Source organism: Anas platyrhynchos, chromosome 2 (genome assembly GCF_047663525.1).
Source record: "Anas platyrhynchos isolate ZD024472 breed Pekin duck chromosome 2, IASCAAS_PekinDuck_T2T, whole genome shotgun sequence".
Taxonomy (NCBI): domain Eukaryota; kingdom Metazoa; phylum Chordata; class Aves; order Anseriformes; family Anatidae; genus Anas; species Anas platyrhynchos.
The window spans coordinates 27,608,709-27,623,844 of record NC_092588.1 but is presented as its reverse complement, the minus strand read 5'-3'; the positions used below and the strand labels follow the sequence as shown (position 1 = coordinate 27,623,844).

Sequence of the window (15,136 nt, the reverse complement as noted above, 5' to 3'; positions counted from 1 at the left end):
TTACCTGGATGAAGCAACAGGTAGCATTTTATAAAGCTGTCAGTAGACCAGAAAGGAAACAAAAGCAAGTTTCACAAATATATCCTGTCCAAAACCTCAGTAAACTGCCTTCTATACCAGCACAAATACTTGGAAAATAGGTTAGCTGTTAGTTTGTCTGAGGATTTTGAGAGTAAAGGAAGGAGGACAACATTATTTTTTGGGTGGAGGGTTGTTGAAAGATTACTACTATTACTACTATTAAAAGATTTTGCTGTCCATGTAAATATCTTTGGACTGTACAAAAGAAGCAAAACACAGATGTTTGTACACTTGAGTAAGTACAACGAGCATGTTTAAAGTCAGAACAGTATATAGGCTGCGTGCATTTTCTAAGCATACGTACCTACATGTTGTCTATTTTTCTGTCATAACACAGTGTTTATTGATTTGACAGCAATACTTTATTCTTCTGATCATAACGGATGGTGTGATAACGGACCTTGACCAAACTCGAACTGCCATAGTTAATGCTTCAAAATTGCCCATGTCCATTATCATTGTTGGTGTTGGAGGAGCAGACTTTGATGCTATGGAGTTTCTTGATGGTGACAATGGAGTTCTTAGGTCTTCATCAGGAGAACCAGCTGTCAGAGACATTGTCCAGTTTGTGCCTTTTAGGAAGTTCCAAAATGTAAGTAATCTGAATGATGTTCTAATTAAATACTGTAGAAGTATGCTGGGTTTGCTAGGGTATATACAGTCCTGAGCCTTTGCAGTGTCCTTGAAAGGAACTCTGGAGTCTGAGATACATACTTATCAACTACTCAAAAAGCCTTGAGTTCAGTATCTGTAGAATTTCTATTAGGTAAGCTGATTCATGTTTAAAAAACTTCACTGGTGGTTTGAGCACTGCATTTCTAACAAGTTGCTATAGGAGAATGATCTGTGTAAATCTCCCTCAGACTTGATTAAACAAATGGATGTGTTTTTTCTTTGGGAGGAAGAAGTTACTTTTTCATTTGGAAAAGTGTTTTTTTGTTGTAGATATGTCCATTTGTAAATGTGGTTTACTGTGACATTTTAATATGGTGTTAAAATTCAAAGCTAAGTTGGAAAAGGTGGTCTTCATTAGAAATTGTGTGTGGCCACAGCAGTGGACAAAAAAGACTGAGATGTGGAAGAATGGAGTCTTGTACAACCAAAAAAAAAAATATGCACAGGCTTTGCATGGAAAAAAATAGGCACATACTTTGCAGTTTGCTATGAAAGTCATATCTCTGGAAGAAGTAGATTTAAAAAAAAATAAAAAAAATTCTTCACAGTGGGGAAATTCTTCACGGTGGGGAAGATCTCTTTGTATTTTTATTTTTTTGATGAGAGCTCTTTGTTTAATTTTAGTGCAACTATATCAATATAGAGTATGTTTATTGAATAATGTACTTGGATGTAGATTAATTAGGTTCAATATTCAGTATAAAACTATTCAAATACTTTCAGCTGCTAGAAAAAGGAGCAGGTTTTTCTTAATGGATATTTTGCCTTGGAGTAAAAACAGTAGAACAGGGAAGCTTCCATCTGTTCTGTAAGGGCACTGTAAATTCATCTGTAAAGTGTCAGACTTTAAATTCTCCTAGTATAAGAGATGCTTATTACTCGTCTTAAGATCTAATTTAACAGTTGGTGGAGACTTATACTTGGTGTTCTTTCTTTTTTTTTTTCTAAGTCTCCAAAAGAAGCTCTGGCTCAGTGTGTCCTGGCAGAAGTCCCTCAGCAGGTGGTGAACTACTTCAGCACCTACAAATTGCAACCTCCTAAGAATCCTGCTGCAAAGTGAATGGGCTGAGCAGGCGAGCTGAGACCCTGTGCCTTCTTTACTTGGTGTACCTACAGACTTTGTTCTTGACGTGCTTCCATATACATGTATACGCATACCTCTGTGATAATGCCTGTTAGCTTTTGTCTGTGAGAGTTTGCCAAGTCTGCCTTTTGAGGGCCAAAATTGTAATTGTTTTAATATTCAGCATTGATTTGTGGGATAGGGCTTCTGTGGGTGTCTCATTTTGAAAAGTAACGGGGGAAAAATTGAATATGCAGGGAGGATGAAGAGAATGCTGAGGAGAATGATGATGAACAGCTGCCTGTTTGATAAATACAGCTAATGAGAGTGTTCAGTTACTTCAGCAGGGATCAACACCAAGTGTTGCAGTTTCTCAGTGATCATAAAACCAGCCTGATGTGGAAAGAGGACGTATACCCACCAAGCAGATAAAAGTTTGTATGTGCTTCAACAAATCTGGAATACTTAAGGGTTTTGTGTCTATGTAAGCCACTGTAAGAAAATTTTGTCACAGTAGTGATACAGTTACATGAGTGCTAGAACAAAATGTAAAAGCCTTCCTTGTATGCATACTTGACATTTGCTACTTTAGTGCCTTTGGCCAGTGACTGCCATCCAAGACTGTATGAATATGAGGGAAATCTCTAACATCTCGGATAAAATACTGTTGGCCTATGAAGCTACAGCCATAGAGGTTGTAAGATATGTTTTGAGTGTGATCTGTACTGGAAAACAGGAACTTCAGGTGTTTTAAGTAAAATAGTCATATATGTGACTATTGATCTTTAAAGAGCAAGGGCTTATTGTGAAGCAGGAACTCACTTTTTAATTGGAAAAGTTCTGTTTAATAACTGCACATTATCAAAAAAACATCTTTGTTTGAAGTCCTACCTATTTATATTGGTTTTGTTATATTTAGAATCATGAATCTTTCTGATGAGCTCACTAGTGAAAAGTGCCTGCAGAAAACTTGTCTTCCTACTGGGAAGGAAGAGGAAAGATTAAGAAAGTCTCTAAGCTTAAATCCTATAACTATACTGCTTTTCTAGGGCAGACAATTTGTTATATTTTGTTGGCTTGAGTTTTCTCTTCACCATCTTTTCTTTGCAATAGACCTTAAAGTGTAAATCATGCTGTATGTGTGTAGTGGACAGACAAAGCTTTTTTGTCTCCCAGCTGCGTAGTGCTTGATGAGGATCTGTTCTGATCCTCAGTGCATGTGGATGTAAAGGTCCCATTTATCATTTCAAATGCCTGTCCTAAACATTAACTTTGCAGTTTCACATTTGAAGTGGTTTAGAGTTAGACATCCGCTTGATCTGATTTTAGTTGGTATAGCTGTAGCATGTTAAAACAAAATGGACTAACACTAAATTTAGCATTCTCGGGCACCTAAGATGGCACCAGATCATAGTGGATGTGCTTGTTCTAGTTGCTGGAGCTGCTCTGCTCTCTTTCCACACTTGTATAATTCTGCCAAAAATCTGAATTCATATTAACACTACTGGATGAGTATTGAGATTGTCTTACACGTCCTGTAAAACATACCAAATGTTTTGTAGTAGTTGACTAGTTACCAGTTATGAATTAATACAGTGTTCTACGCTGCCTTTTCCTTGGTGGGAAAGGGTCCTAAATAGTTACAGGAGTGGAATAGTAAGAAAGATTTTGTTTCATGTTAAGCCATGATCTGTATTTTAGAAACAAATTCATTTATTTGATTGTATAGAAATACAGAATTATCTCTTCATTGATATGCAAATGTATTAGTACTTGATACATAATATGTAATGAATTGTCATACAAGATCTGCAATATAAAATGCTACGATTAAGGAAGTGGATGCTTATACCGAACCTAAATCACGCTGCTGTAAATGGATAAAGTATGATTTTGCACCAGTAAAATGTTTCACAGCCAAGTGGTCCATGTAGACAGATAAATGAATATAGACAAAGCGTTAATACTGCATCTAGTTAAGTGGACGCATACTACTGATGAGAATTCAGGATGCTACTGGAATTCCTCTGAACTGTCTTCCAAAAATATGATGCTGCCTCTGAGTTACATTACAAATTCTTTCTCATGTTGTGGTGGAAGTGCATATAAATGCTTTCAAGTATGTTAATAAGCATAATTGTGCTAAACATCTGCTGCATATAAAATATCTAAAACTTTTTTGGTTTTCGATAATCTTAACATAAATTCAATTTCTGGAGCAGAGAATGCATTCTCTTGTTGCAAAAATGCTCCTGTATTTCTCAAGCTTAGGGAATTAAATAGCATATCAGTGATACCTACTTCTCAATGTGCTCTATACTATGTAGAAGAAAAAATGCTTCAGACCGGACAGTGGCAAGAATCCATTTTCCACATATAACTTCTTTTAGAGGCATACAGCTAACAGCATGTTGAAATATTTAGAAGCTTCCATGTTAGGCTGAAGCAGTATTCTGAGTCAAGGTATGTACCAAATTGTGAGTCAAGGGGAAGTCAGTTTATTGTTTTGCCATTTTTTATTTGTACATGCAAAAAATGCCTTACCAGCTTGAGCGTGTCAAGCAAAATATTGTCAAAGTTTGTCAAGTGAATGTGCTTGTAGGTCACTTGCACCACCTTGTGACAGAAATGATGTATAGCAGTCTTCATAATCAAGCTTTTTGCAATGTAATGTCTTAATATATATACATGTACAGCAGAGAAATAACCCGTGACCAGAGTTTTTTTTTTTAAGTACTTTCTGTATGTATTTCAGTTCAGAAGTTGACTGATTTACAATGCCTATGCATTAAAACTGTAATTTCAGTACACTGCTCTTCTGTCATGTTTTTGTATTCAGCATTTTCCATGAAACAATGAACACTGCTTTCGCAGTTACTGTGATGATGGTTCCACAGGCTAAGCAGGTTAGATATATAACAAGTATTATCAGATTAGAGGGAAAAATGCCTTTTTACTCAGTGGTTGTGAATGTGCACTGTGTATTTCATAAAGCATAACATACTGGCTTTTATCAAGATACTTTGAAATTGGATGGTTTTAGCAGTGAGTCTTTCATCCTCTTTGCTGTGTTAGAGTTCCCCTATTGATGCTATTCCATATACTTGTCATCAGTTTTTCCAGGGCGCGTTTTTTTTTTTTTTCTTTACAGGAAATGTGCATTTTAAGTAGAAAGGCATGAAGATTTATTTTATATTTCATCCCTTTACCATTAATGGTTTCTTGAGGTGTAGTCAAGTCTGAGATGCTTTATTGGGAAACTGAGACATACTAGAGACATAACATTGCATGGTGTGTTTGCTATGCCATACAGAACCTGAGTGAGCTTTGCTGAAAGATGCGTCATGTAGGTGCTCTAGAGCAGTTCACTCGATTTCTCCACAAATTAAGAATCCACAGGGTAAAATCAGGTTCTGAAAGTAATGCATTTTACACAAGGAGCATGTCTTGAGGTTTCTTGTGCTGCGTGTTGTTCCTTCTGGTGAAAACCTTACAAATAGTTGAGCTTTGGCTCCTCGCCACTCTCCAAAATGGAGGGATTCTGGGAAGGGATTCAACAACAGAAAAGAAAGATGTCAGAGAAGACCCAGATGTCTGTCACTTAACGAAATCTTGACCTAATGCTCTAACCATTTTTTGTTTCATTTTGGATCTAAGGAACTCGAGGGCTTTGCATGACTGGATAATTTTGAAGCCAGAACTGACAAGCTTCCCTTGCAATCCTAAGCTGTGAAGAACTGTAGTAAAGCAGCAACGTGAGAGATGCTGTGTTGCTGCAGTGTAACACTGCTGAAGTTTCAGACCTTACTTTTATAATATATGTCAGTATGTGATTGATGAACTTCAGTATGCCAACAGTGGAAATGTTTGTTTTGAAGATGTGACAGCATTTGTGTGGGCAGAAGGGGGTTAGATCTTCTGCAGTGAGAACTTTACTCATCAATACCAACATGTTAAAATATGGGGACTTATGTGCTTTCCCCCCCCTTCCATAATGTTTTGAAAATTGTCCCTCAAAAAGTGTTGTAAGAAGAACCATGTATTGTAATGAATTTGTAGATCCTTACTATTCACAGAAGGCCTTACTTGTGGAGTAGTTTAGCAGTATTTCTAATTTTGATATTGTACAGAGATACTCCTGGATGTGCAATAGGCAAACAGTTCTTTATGATGTCATGCAGCAGAAAGAGGTAAGATGCATCTTTTTTTCTTACGTATCAAATAGAAAGTGATACACAAATAACAATGGTTCTTCCCATATGGTAGTGAGCCTTTGACCTCACTGTTAATGACGGAACTTTTTTTGAGAGAGAGATATGGCTATCAGCTGTGTCACAGAACGTTTGGAATATGCAGCATGTTGAATAAGTCATCAAGGCTTTACCCGGGCAAAGCTTCTGCAGATTCTGGTTGGGCTGCCAGCTTTGCATATGATTGGAGAAGTTCAAAGGCATTATAGAGCAGGCCTAACAGAATGTGTAGCCTACAGGAACGTATATAGCCTGCAAAGGGTTCAAAAGGCCTCATTTTGGCACAATATTTTTCGTATATATTGGCTGGCTGGTCAGCTGAGGAACTTTTTTTTTTTTTTTTTTTAAGGTAGTTGTGTGCAGCTCCTTGTTAAAAAAGCTTTAGCCCTCTCAACTGCTGCACTGGATAAAGGATTTACTTTAGTTCATAGGTATGATAAAGCTCAGCCCCTGTAAGGCATGTAGTTTGCTTGGTATCATCAGGCTGTGATGGAAGTGAACAACTGGAGCAGCCAACCTGTTGGTTGGAGAAAAAGAGCCAGAACCAGAAACGTAAATCCTGCTTTTTTTAAAATACCTTTGTTTCTGAAGTGGCCACTAAGTAGGACATTTTTCTAAAGTATGCCTGTAGCAACTGCTTGCTTTTTAGAGAGAGAGATTAATGCCCAATCCCTTGAGAAGATGAAATGTGTAAATCAGCAACCAAAAGTTAAAGGTCACTCTTAAGGGAGAATATCTTCTCTATTTTTATTCACCAGAATCGATAAAGACAGCTAGAACAAATGCTTTTGCTTTCACAAGTTGGCAGTATTTATGTAATCTGCTTCCCCGTTGTGTATGTTGTGAATATTTTTTATTTTGCTTTTTTTTCTAAACAATTTTTAATGGCATCTGAACATGCAACATCATAGCTTTCTGCACTCGGCCATACTGATCACAAAAGCATGTCACTGATTAGAAGTATAAGGGGAGGAGAGAGAAAGATTGACAGAAACATAAGTAACCTCAGCAACAGTAGTGCAGTAACAAGAAAAAGGACAACTATGGGAAACCAGAAAAGAAAATAGAAAAGAACAGACATGAAAATTAAGAACAAACTGGCAACCATGAAAAACAATAAGAAAGAAAGAATAAATAGGAGAGGGAAAAGGAGAAGCAGGAACAAGACGGAGTAAGAGAGAATGGAGAGCATGGATCAACCAAGAAACAAGCTGTACTGAAACCCAGTTGGATCTCTAATTCCTATTACAGCAGGAGTTCTCTCTCCAGGCTCAAGGTTCAGAGGTAGGTATACAAATCTGCCCAGATGCCTCAGGAGAGGACAGAAAGAAGAAGAGGAGCTGGGATAGGTTCTTTCTTGAGTAGCCTCTACTTTTATATTTTGTACCCAAAAGCCAAGTCACACTAGCCCTCTGAATTCAGAAAAAACACCATCTATTTCCTTTTCTTTTCTTTAGCTTCAACTTTAAGGATCTCTCCTTCTCCTGCTGTAGGTGATGGAGACATACTAATGATCAGAGACTCATTAGTGGTTCCTCTGTGCATAACTGCAGGTGGTTTAGGCTTAGCATCTGCATTCGGCTCTTCCTTTTGTGCAGGGGGTGCAGATGAGGCTGCAGGCTCAGGGGGTTTCTTCTCTTGTTCAGGTTTCTTCTCCTCTGGTTCGGGTTTCTTCTCTTCTTGTTTAGGTTTCTCTGTTTCAGCTTCATTTTCCTAGAATCAAGAAATTAAATGTTTTCTAGTGCTGCAGAAAAAAATTGGGAAGTAGTTCTGTATATGCAGTGGTAAGGCACAGCAGGGATGCTGTAATTAATGGCATGCAATGTATGTAAGCCTGCATTCAGCAACCAAAAATTTTGTGGAAAATGCTATTTCAAGATCAGAATGTCAACAATAAAACCCAGGAAAAGCTTGTGGATACTGATAGTATCTGCTTCTCATGAATACTGCAGGACGAAACAGGCACATTTCGGGGCACACCACCTTTCCTCAAATTTTACCTTGCTTTATGTACTTATTCTAGTATAGAAAGAAAATGTGTTATGTAAATCTCAACATATTCCCCAGTGCCCCAATTCCTCGTCCAAGCCTATTTACTTTAAAGTTCATAAATACACATTAAATTTAGTGAATTTTATGCTTCAATCATGCTATTGTTATAATTAATTTAAGCAAGTTCATTATTTCACTTATAAGAAGGAAAGTATAAAGATATCCAACTCAACCATAAAAGCCAGAAAAAGATTCTGCCACCTCTGGGCAAGAATTTAGAACTGAGCAGGTTCTTACTAATATGAATGTTTCTCAGAAGAGAGTATAATGTGGGAATTACTTTTAATCAACTGAAACAAATTTTCTCATAAGTGTACTATATTACATATTTAATCAGATTTAGCTGTGTGGTCTTAACTTGAAATTTTGTCCTCAGTATTTGTTATAAGCACAGTTCTGACTTTGAATTGGAAAGTTCGCTGTGTGCTTGAGTCAGCTGGAGCAGATTACTGTGTTAGGATATGCCTACATTTACTGTTCTTTACATAAGATTAGAAGATCAGATGCTTTTAGTGTCTTCGCAAGGTCTATTTTATTCTTGCTTTCCTAGAGGATCTTTGTTTGCTTTCTTTGCTTTGCTTTTGTTTTTCTCTGTTCTGCATAGAGTCCAGATCCAGGAAGATTTGAGCCAAATTTTAGAATCAGTGTTTACAGAGATTAAATACCGTGATTATATCTCAGCTACTGGGAATTTCTGCTGTTGATTGCAGTAAAACTACATTTTTATTTATTCTGTTTGCCCAAGCCCTCCCAGAATATTTCCCATTTCTCTCTTCAGCACTTAAAAGAATCTATTCTGTTTTCTGTGGTGTTACCTGAATGTCTCGTTCTCTCTTCAGCTGCAGCAGTTTGGCAAGACCTGCTTTTCCTTTACCTCCAAGCATCGCTTTAAACAATTTTGGAGTTTCCTGTTTCTGCCCAAACAGACCAGCCAAGCCCCGTGGTTGTTGCACTGGTGGTCCAGGAGCAGGTTTCCCCTTCTCCTTCAGCAGCACCCTGGAGACAGGAAAGAATGAGAACACACGGCAGTGCAGTGAAACCTATAAAAGTTCCTGCAAAACCAAAATGCCACATTCATGGATGAAAACCTGACACCTTTTCCAGCCTTTTTTTTTTTTAATCCCAGATGCAGTGGCAAGAGCAAAGCTGATAAGGGTAAGGGTTTTACTGGCTTTGGCATCACTTAGTAAACTGCAGTCTGCTATTCTAATTTGGAGTTTTTTTTCTATTTGCTGTAGTCTAAACTAGTGCAGGCTCAAATTAAGGTATCACAAAGCAGATGAGAGCTTAGTAAGGTGAGAAATAGTTGAGGGGGGTGGATGGCTTGCACCTGAGGTGGAAGTCTCCTACCTGACCTTCTAGATGCAAATCGAGAACAGTTATTTCTCTATTTGGAATTTAGCTGATGCTTGTGTAAGTAATAGTTAACCAGCCTTTCAGCATGGCACATCTCTCACGGGTTAGGTTAGGGTGGGCAAGAAAGCAGGAGAAGGTAGTGTAGGACAGAGAATCAGAAATAAGTTTTGATGATTGTACCATTGTTTAGAAAGACGATGGAAGTCAGAAAGGTGATTGCTGGTGACCATCAGTCAGTGGATTTGTTCTGCCTTTCTACCTTCTGGTGCTGGTTTTGACAACCAGCCTCTCTGAAGATTCCAGATGTGAAAACAGGTGAGCAAAATGTGTGTCTGCATTGTTTGGTGCCATGGGCATCACATCAGACTATTCAGGGGTCTGTCACTGAGTATGGAAGCCAAGTATGTATGCTGCTGGTCTTCAGTAAATCTGGATTCCAGAGCTGTCGAGAGACTTTCGCTTTTTTCAACATTCATTACCGTCATAGGCTGTCCCCAGTGACTGGCTGGCTGGCACATCCTGCTTGACTTAGATAGAATTTGAACTCTTCAATGTTTTTGGCTAGTAAACTTTTTATACTGTCCAATATAAATGTTCAGATTCAGGTTTCCTTTTATTCTTGTTCTACCTTATCTTATGAGCTGGGAGTGCCATGGACAAGAGTTCAACAGACCATTTGGGGAAATTTCCTGCAGATTTGACACTTATGCTTTTCAGATGGCCCATTCTGCATTAGGTCCTGTGTTTCTCAGGGATGTAATGATTTGCAAGGTGCTGTCATTTGATAACCAGAGTTGCTGAAACAAGCTGAATGCAATCATTTGCTAGCACTTTCATGAGCAAAATGTCATGCCTATGCTAGCATTCTCTGGTGGAATTTCAAGTCTGGGATCGTTCTTCCAAACTTTGATACCAATGCAAAGCAACAGCTAAGAACAATACAAGTGCTGAAGTCTACTGGTAAAGACAAACTGATTTATGCACTTCAACCTGATGCAAGGTACTCACTTCTATAATCTTATGACAAAATATGACCACATTTTGCCCTGTCAAAGCTAGGATAAACTGTGATCCTAGCAAGCTACAGCCAAAGCAAGATGAGAAGCAGTTTCTGTTCAGAATCCCATTTCAGAATCCCTTTGCACAAAATGCACACCTTTCAAATCTGTGCGATTATCTTTCATCTTTTCAGGCCTTACATTAAATCCATTTCTAACTGCTCTTTGAGACTTTGGAAAGGCATATGACTCTGTGGGTGCATTGAAGCATATCTCTTTAGAATCAATTGCAGATCTTCAGTTGTACCCTTGAAAACATACGGCTTAACTGGCATCTGTCTTGCACTCTGTTTGCCTTGGCTACCTAAGGAGTCCTGATGTTCATCTGTTATCTCCTATTTTGTTACCTTAAGTACAAGGGAGAATTCAACTGTGTTCAGGACTTTATTCTATTTACCATGTTCCCATAACTCTCGGATTACCTGCCAAGACTATGACTTCTGTTAAGTATTACCAGACAAATCTGACCCCTAAGTACAAACATGCGTATATTTGTTGTTCTTCCAAGAAATGCAAATGTTTCTAGAAGCCACAACTGTCTGTTCTGCAGCTAAACAATGTGATTTAGAAACTGTTATTAGGACATACTTTGCTTTCTTCATCAGAAGTTTTTCTGAGTCAGGATAGTGTACCAGGATTTCGTTGAGTGTTTTCTTGTCTAGAATGAAAAGGTTGGCAAAACCATGAGCCACCACGTTGGCAGTCCTTCGATTTCCTCCGCCTGCAGCTAATAGGCTGCAATGAAAATAAATATTGTCAGTTACTTCATTACTTGCCCTAGTCAGGAATATCTTTGCTGGTGGCTCTCCACTGAAGTCATTGCAAAGCTCACTTATGTACCCAACTGTTCTGGCTGATGCTGCAAGAAGGCAAATTGTCACTTCTGGTTGTTATTGTGCTTGTCCTAAGGACTGAGAAAAGTCTTGCTGGGTAGACACCCAGCAGGCACTACTGCAAGGACTGAATTTGTTTTAGTCTGTGTGAGAACTTGGCATTTCCTCATTTTTATTGCTGGAAGTGATTTAACACCATAAGGAGAGCAGAACAAGTCCATTATTACTCAAAGCATTATTTACAATAAATGACTCTAAGAATTATAATTTTCCTGAGTGAATAACTTCTGTTGGTCTCTCTTTTGTCCCACATATCACATCTCACATTTGGATGTTGGCAAGCTGAATGAAAAGGATTAGGAAGGTCTTTCAGGCTGACAGTTACAGATGTGTCTGCCTGAAAAAGGCGGCTATTTTGTTTTGAAAGTAAGGTGTTACAAAATTAAAATAATTCATTTCTCAGATTAAAAGAATTCATTTTTCAGCTGTGGTGATAAGCAAGGGAAGCTGCATTTTGCTCTCAGTAGTAAAATTGCTTTATCAATATTTGAGGAGATTTACCCTAGAAATTTGTCCCTTAAATGTTTCCCTGTGAGTTACTATTTATGAAGAATAATAATATCTAAATTTAAAGGTCATTAATAAAGGCTAATTGGGACCCTATCAAGGGTGAACTAATACTTTACCCTCAATATTAATTGGTATATATTAATAGTTTCTAAGTATAAAGGATATGTATGTAGCATTTATAAATACTAGATTATGCAGAGGTCTTGTGATCCTTTATTTGTAACTGTGTGTACAAGGCTATTTTTACATACATATTCACAGTTTTTCTTTGATCCAAGATAACAATCAATATATGAAGTCAAGCTGAAAATGCAGTATATTGTCTTTTTAAACAATTGTGTACTATTTTGTAGGAAAAAAAGTATTTGCACAATAAGAAAAGCAGCTGAAGAAAATTGCAAACAGCTTTTGAGTTCTGATGAATTGCATCTCAACAAGTCATTGAACAATCATTTTCAGGCTTTCCTAACAACAACCTCATTTTATCGAGGCAGACTAGGACTAAAGAGATCGGCTTTTTCATTATGGTGATGATGTGAGGTGAATTTTACAGGGGAGGCTCAAACAGAATCATCTTTGACTAAAGGCAGCATTATGGGCTTCATGACTCAACCTTTTTTGGCTAGTGTGCTAAGAGTTATTTGATAGGCTAAATCTTTAAAGATAACTGGCATTTGCCTTACAATGGCTCTTGATGCTATAATATCTATAATAATAAAGAAAATTGCATTTTCACCTTGCATTTTTTACTGCAGTTAGTCTGAAATGTTTTTATACTTGTATGAGATAACTTCTGAATTCTTATGATAGCAAACTTTAATTTAGAGTTATGAAGTTGTCAAAGTGATGACTCAGCTTATCTACTCCTCTTTTATAGCTGATCTCAATAGCAAGCTGCCATTCATTGAAATGAGCAAATTGATCCAGGGAATGGTGTGCATATCACCATTGCAGGGTGATGGCTCCTCAGCCTGCATAAGGAAAGAACTGGTAAGTTAGGAAAGGGTCTGGATCTGGCTTCTGAGAAGAATGTCAAACACCAAATGGCAGAGCTCACTGAAAAGCAGCAGCTGCTGCTGGGCCAAAGCAGAAAACTTAAACTTTCACAAAGCTAAATATTCTTTTTAGCTTTGACTTTTATTTTAAAAGTTTAAGTTACAAAAACCACTGAAAGGCTAAAGATGAGACCAAACATTTAGAGCTCTTCCTGTCAAAAATGCTTTAGTTTTTCCAGAATTACCGTTTTCTGATAGGAAATTGTTCTAGTGAAATAACACTGAATGAATGAATGAGGACATCTGGCTTAAAGTGTAAACTTGTCTGGGCTAATGAAGTGTTGTGTTATAGTTTCCCTGTCTTGAATTTCTCTCTTTCTCAATTGCCTGTAAAGACAGGCTCTCATTAAGTCAGCAAGGCAAAAAAAAAAAAAAATAAATGTTTGCCTCTGTTTCTGAGATTATTTTGCTTCCCCAAACTGATATTATCTATACAGGAAAGTAGTAATGAGGGTAAGATGTTAATTGGAAAGTAGCTCCTATTACTTAATCTGTTTCTGTAACAATTTTGGAGGATGGAATTGGCAAAGGACTGGCTTGAACATTAGTCTTGCATTGGATTGGCCTCCTAGTATAATTCAGGATTTTTTTTTTTTTGAAATGAATGAACATTCTTTGTTTTCTTCAACTCCTTTGACCAAGAAGGCTTTATAAGCACGATTTATGTGCATTTTGAACAGTGAGGTTAAATAGCAAGTATCTCATGAAGCTGACACAATTCTCTAAACAAATCTTGATCCAAACATCAGAAGGAAAGCCGTGACAGTCCAATACCATGTGCTAAACAAGTTTTCCCCTCAGCATTCATAGTGTGATTGTGCTAAATGAAGCAATACCTCATCTATTAAATACTTTTTTTCTTCCGTTTTCTTTGGCTATACAATACTCAGAAGACCTCGACAAAACTTACAAAGAGGGGTGCTATACAAACTCATTATTTTCTAACACATCGCCACAAGGAAACGGATAAATCTCTGGTGATATACTTAGTGCTTCATGTCTTTGCTTTCCAAGTTTGGAGTTGTCTGCCAGTTCCTATATATTTTCTCCTTGAGTTTATCCACTACCTGTCATTTATATGCAAAGTAGCTGTGTCTGTACCGGTGTGCTGTCTCCACCAACGCAGTAGGTCAATAATGAATAAAACAAGACCAGGAGTGTAGGGTTAGAGCATTGCTGAGGGTTTTGCTGGCAATTACATGAAAAGTAAAATATATCAGGAAATGCATCTTAAAAGGCAGCTGTGTAGTTCTCATATGGAAATGAGTACTCACTTTTATTAGATCAAAACATTGGTTTGAAAACAAGGAAAGGATTTTCAATGACTAACATTTTTCAGTTTAAAAAAAAAAAAAAGTCCTTGCTCCAAATGCAAAACTAATAAATAATTGAAAAACTAGGTGAGAGTTACATATCTGGGCTGCTGCAGCTTTTTTCCTTTATCTTTTCAGTGTCTGGCCCTTCCTGAAAATCAGTGCATTCTCAGTCTTTCCAGCAGTTTGTTTTGAGGTTTTGTTTTGGTATTGTATTGCCACACAGAGAAATACCTTTAAAATAACCTTCATGTGAAGAGCTGATACAATCTCACTTTTCCACTCAATGAGAAACGCCTGTATCTGTGGGATATATCAGGTGTTTTTCATGTGCAGGTCTCAGCCAGTCCTCTACACCCATCACTGAATAAATGGGAATGTTTCCACTGCCACAAAGGGAGACGCAGTAGAAGATAAATGTAAACCTAGCATAGAGCTAATTGCCACTTCTCAAAAGACAGATTGAAGCTACCAGCAAGAGGATTAACAATAACAGGAAGGCAGCTGGAAGAAATCAAGAATCCAGTTTATCACATGCAGGAGCACATGCATTTTATTACTTTTCTTTAGGCCAACCTCAGCAGGGGATGCAATGCCTAAAATCTAGCACTTGGTTGGTTAATTGGTGAACAAGACACATAAGAGTTAATGGATTGCAACTCTCCACATAGCAGCTATGTGGAGAATATAAAAAACATTTGTAGCCATCTGAGAAAAATTTTCTTTTATGGCGAAACTTAGACCCCAAAACCTGATCTGTCAGCCTTTTTCTCTTACGCATGCTCTTAAACAAATATGTTTTAAAATGCAGATGATGACTTTTGGCAACT

At 37.6% G+C, this 15,136-nt stretch overlaps 2 protein-coding genes across 3 annotated transcripts in view; one reads left to right on the top strand and one right to left on the bottom strand.

Moving 5' to 3' along the window:
- Positions 1 to 4,625, top strand: part of CPNE3 (copine 3) — a 31,283-nt gene extending 26,658 nt beyond the window's left edge. For both annotated transcript variants that reach the window (XR_011807428.1, XM_038175337.2), the window contains 2 exons: positions 437 to 673; positions 1,706 to 4,625. Coding sequence is in view for 1 of the 2 variants with exons in the window: in XM_038175337.2 (XP_038031265.1) it covers positions 437 to 673; positions 1,706 to 1,816 (348 nt within the window). In the remaining variant the exon portion in view is untranslated. The remainder of the gene's footprint in view (positions 1 to 436; positions 674 to 1,705) is intronic.
- A 2,710-nt stretch (positions 4,626 to 7,335) lies between these two features.
- CNGB3 (cyclic nucleotide gated channel subunit beta 3) overlaps positions 7,336 to 15,136 on the bottom strand; it is a 106,508-nt gene continuing 98,707 nt past the window's right edge. The window contains exons 16-18 of the mRNA XM_072034999.1: positions 11,124 to 11,270; positions 8,937 to 9,117; positions 7,336 to 7,782 (exon numbers count right to left, since the gene is read on the bottom strand). Of these exons, the coding sequence (XP_071891100.1) occupies positions 7,504 to 7,782; positions 8,937 to 9,117; positions 11,124 to 11,270 (607 nt within the window). The 3' untranslated portion in view covers positions 7,336 to 7,503. The remainder of the gene's footprint in view (positions 7,783 to 8,936; positions 9,118 to 11,123; positions 11,271 to 15,136) is intronic.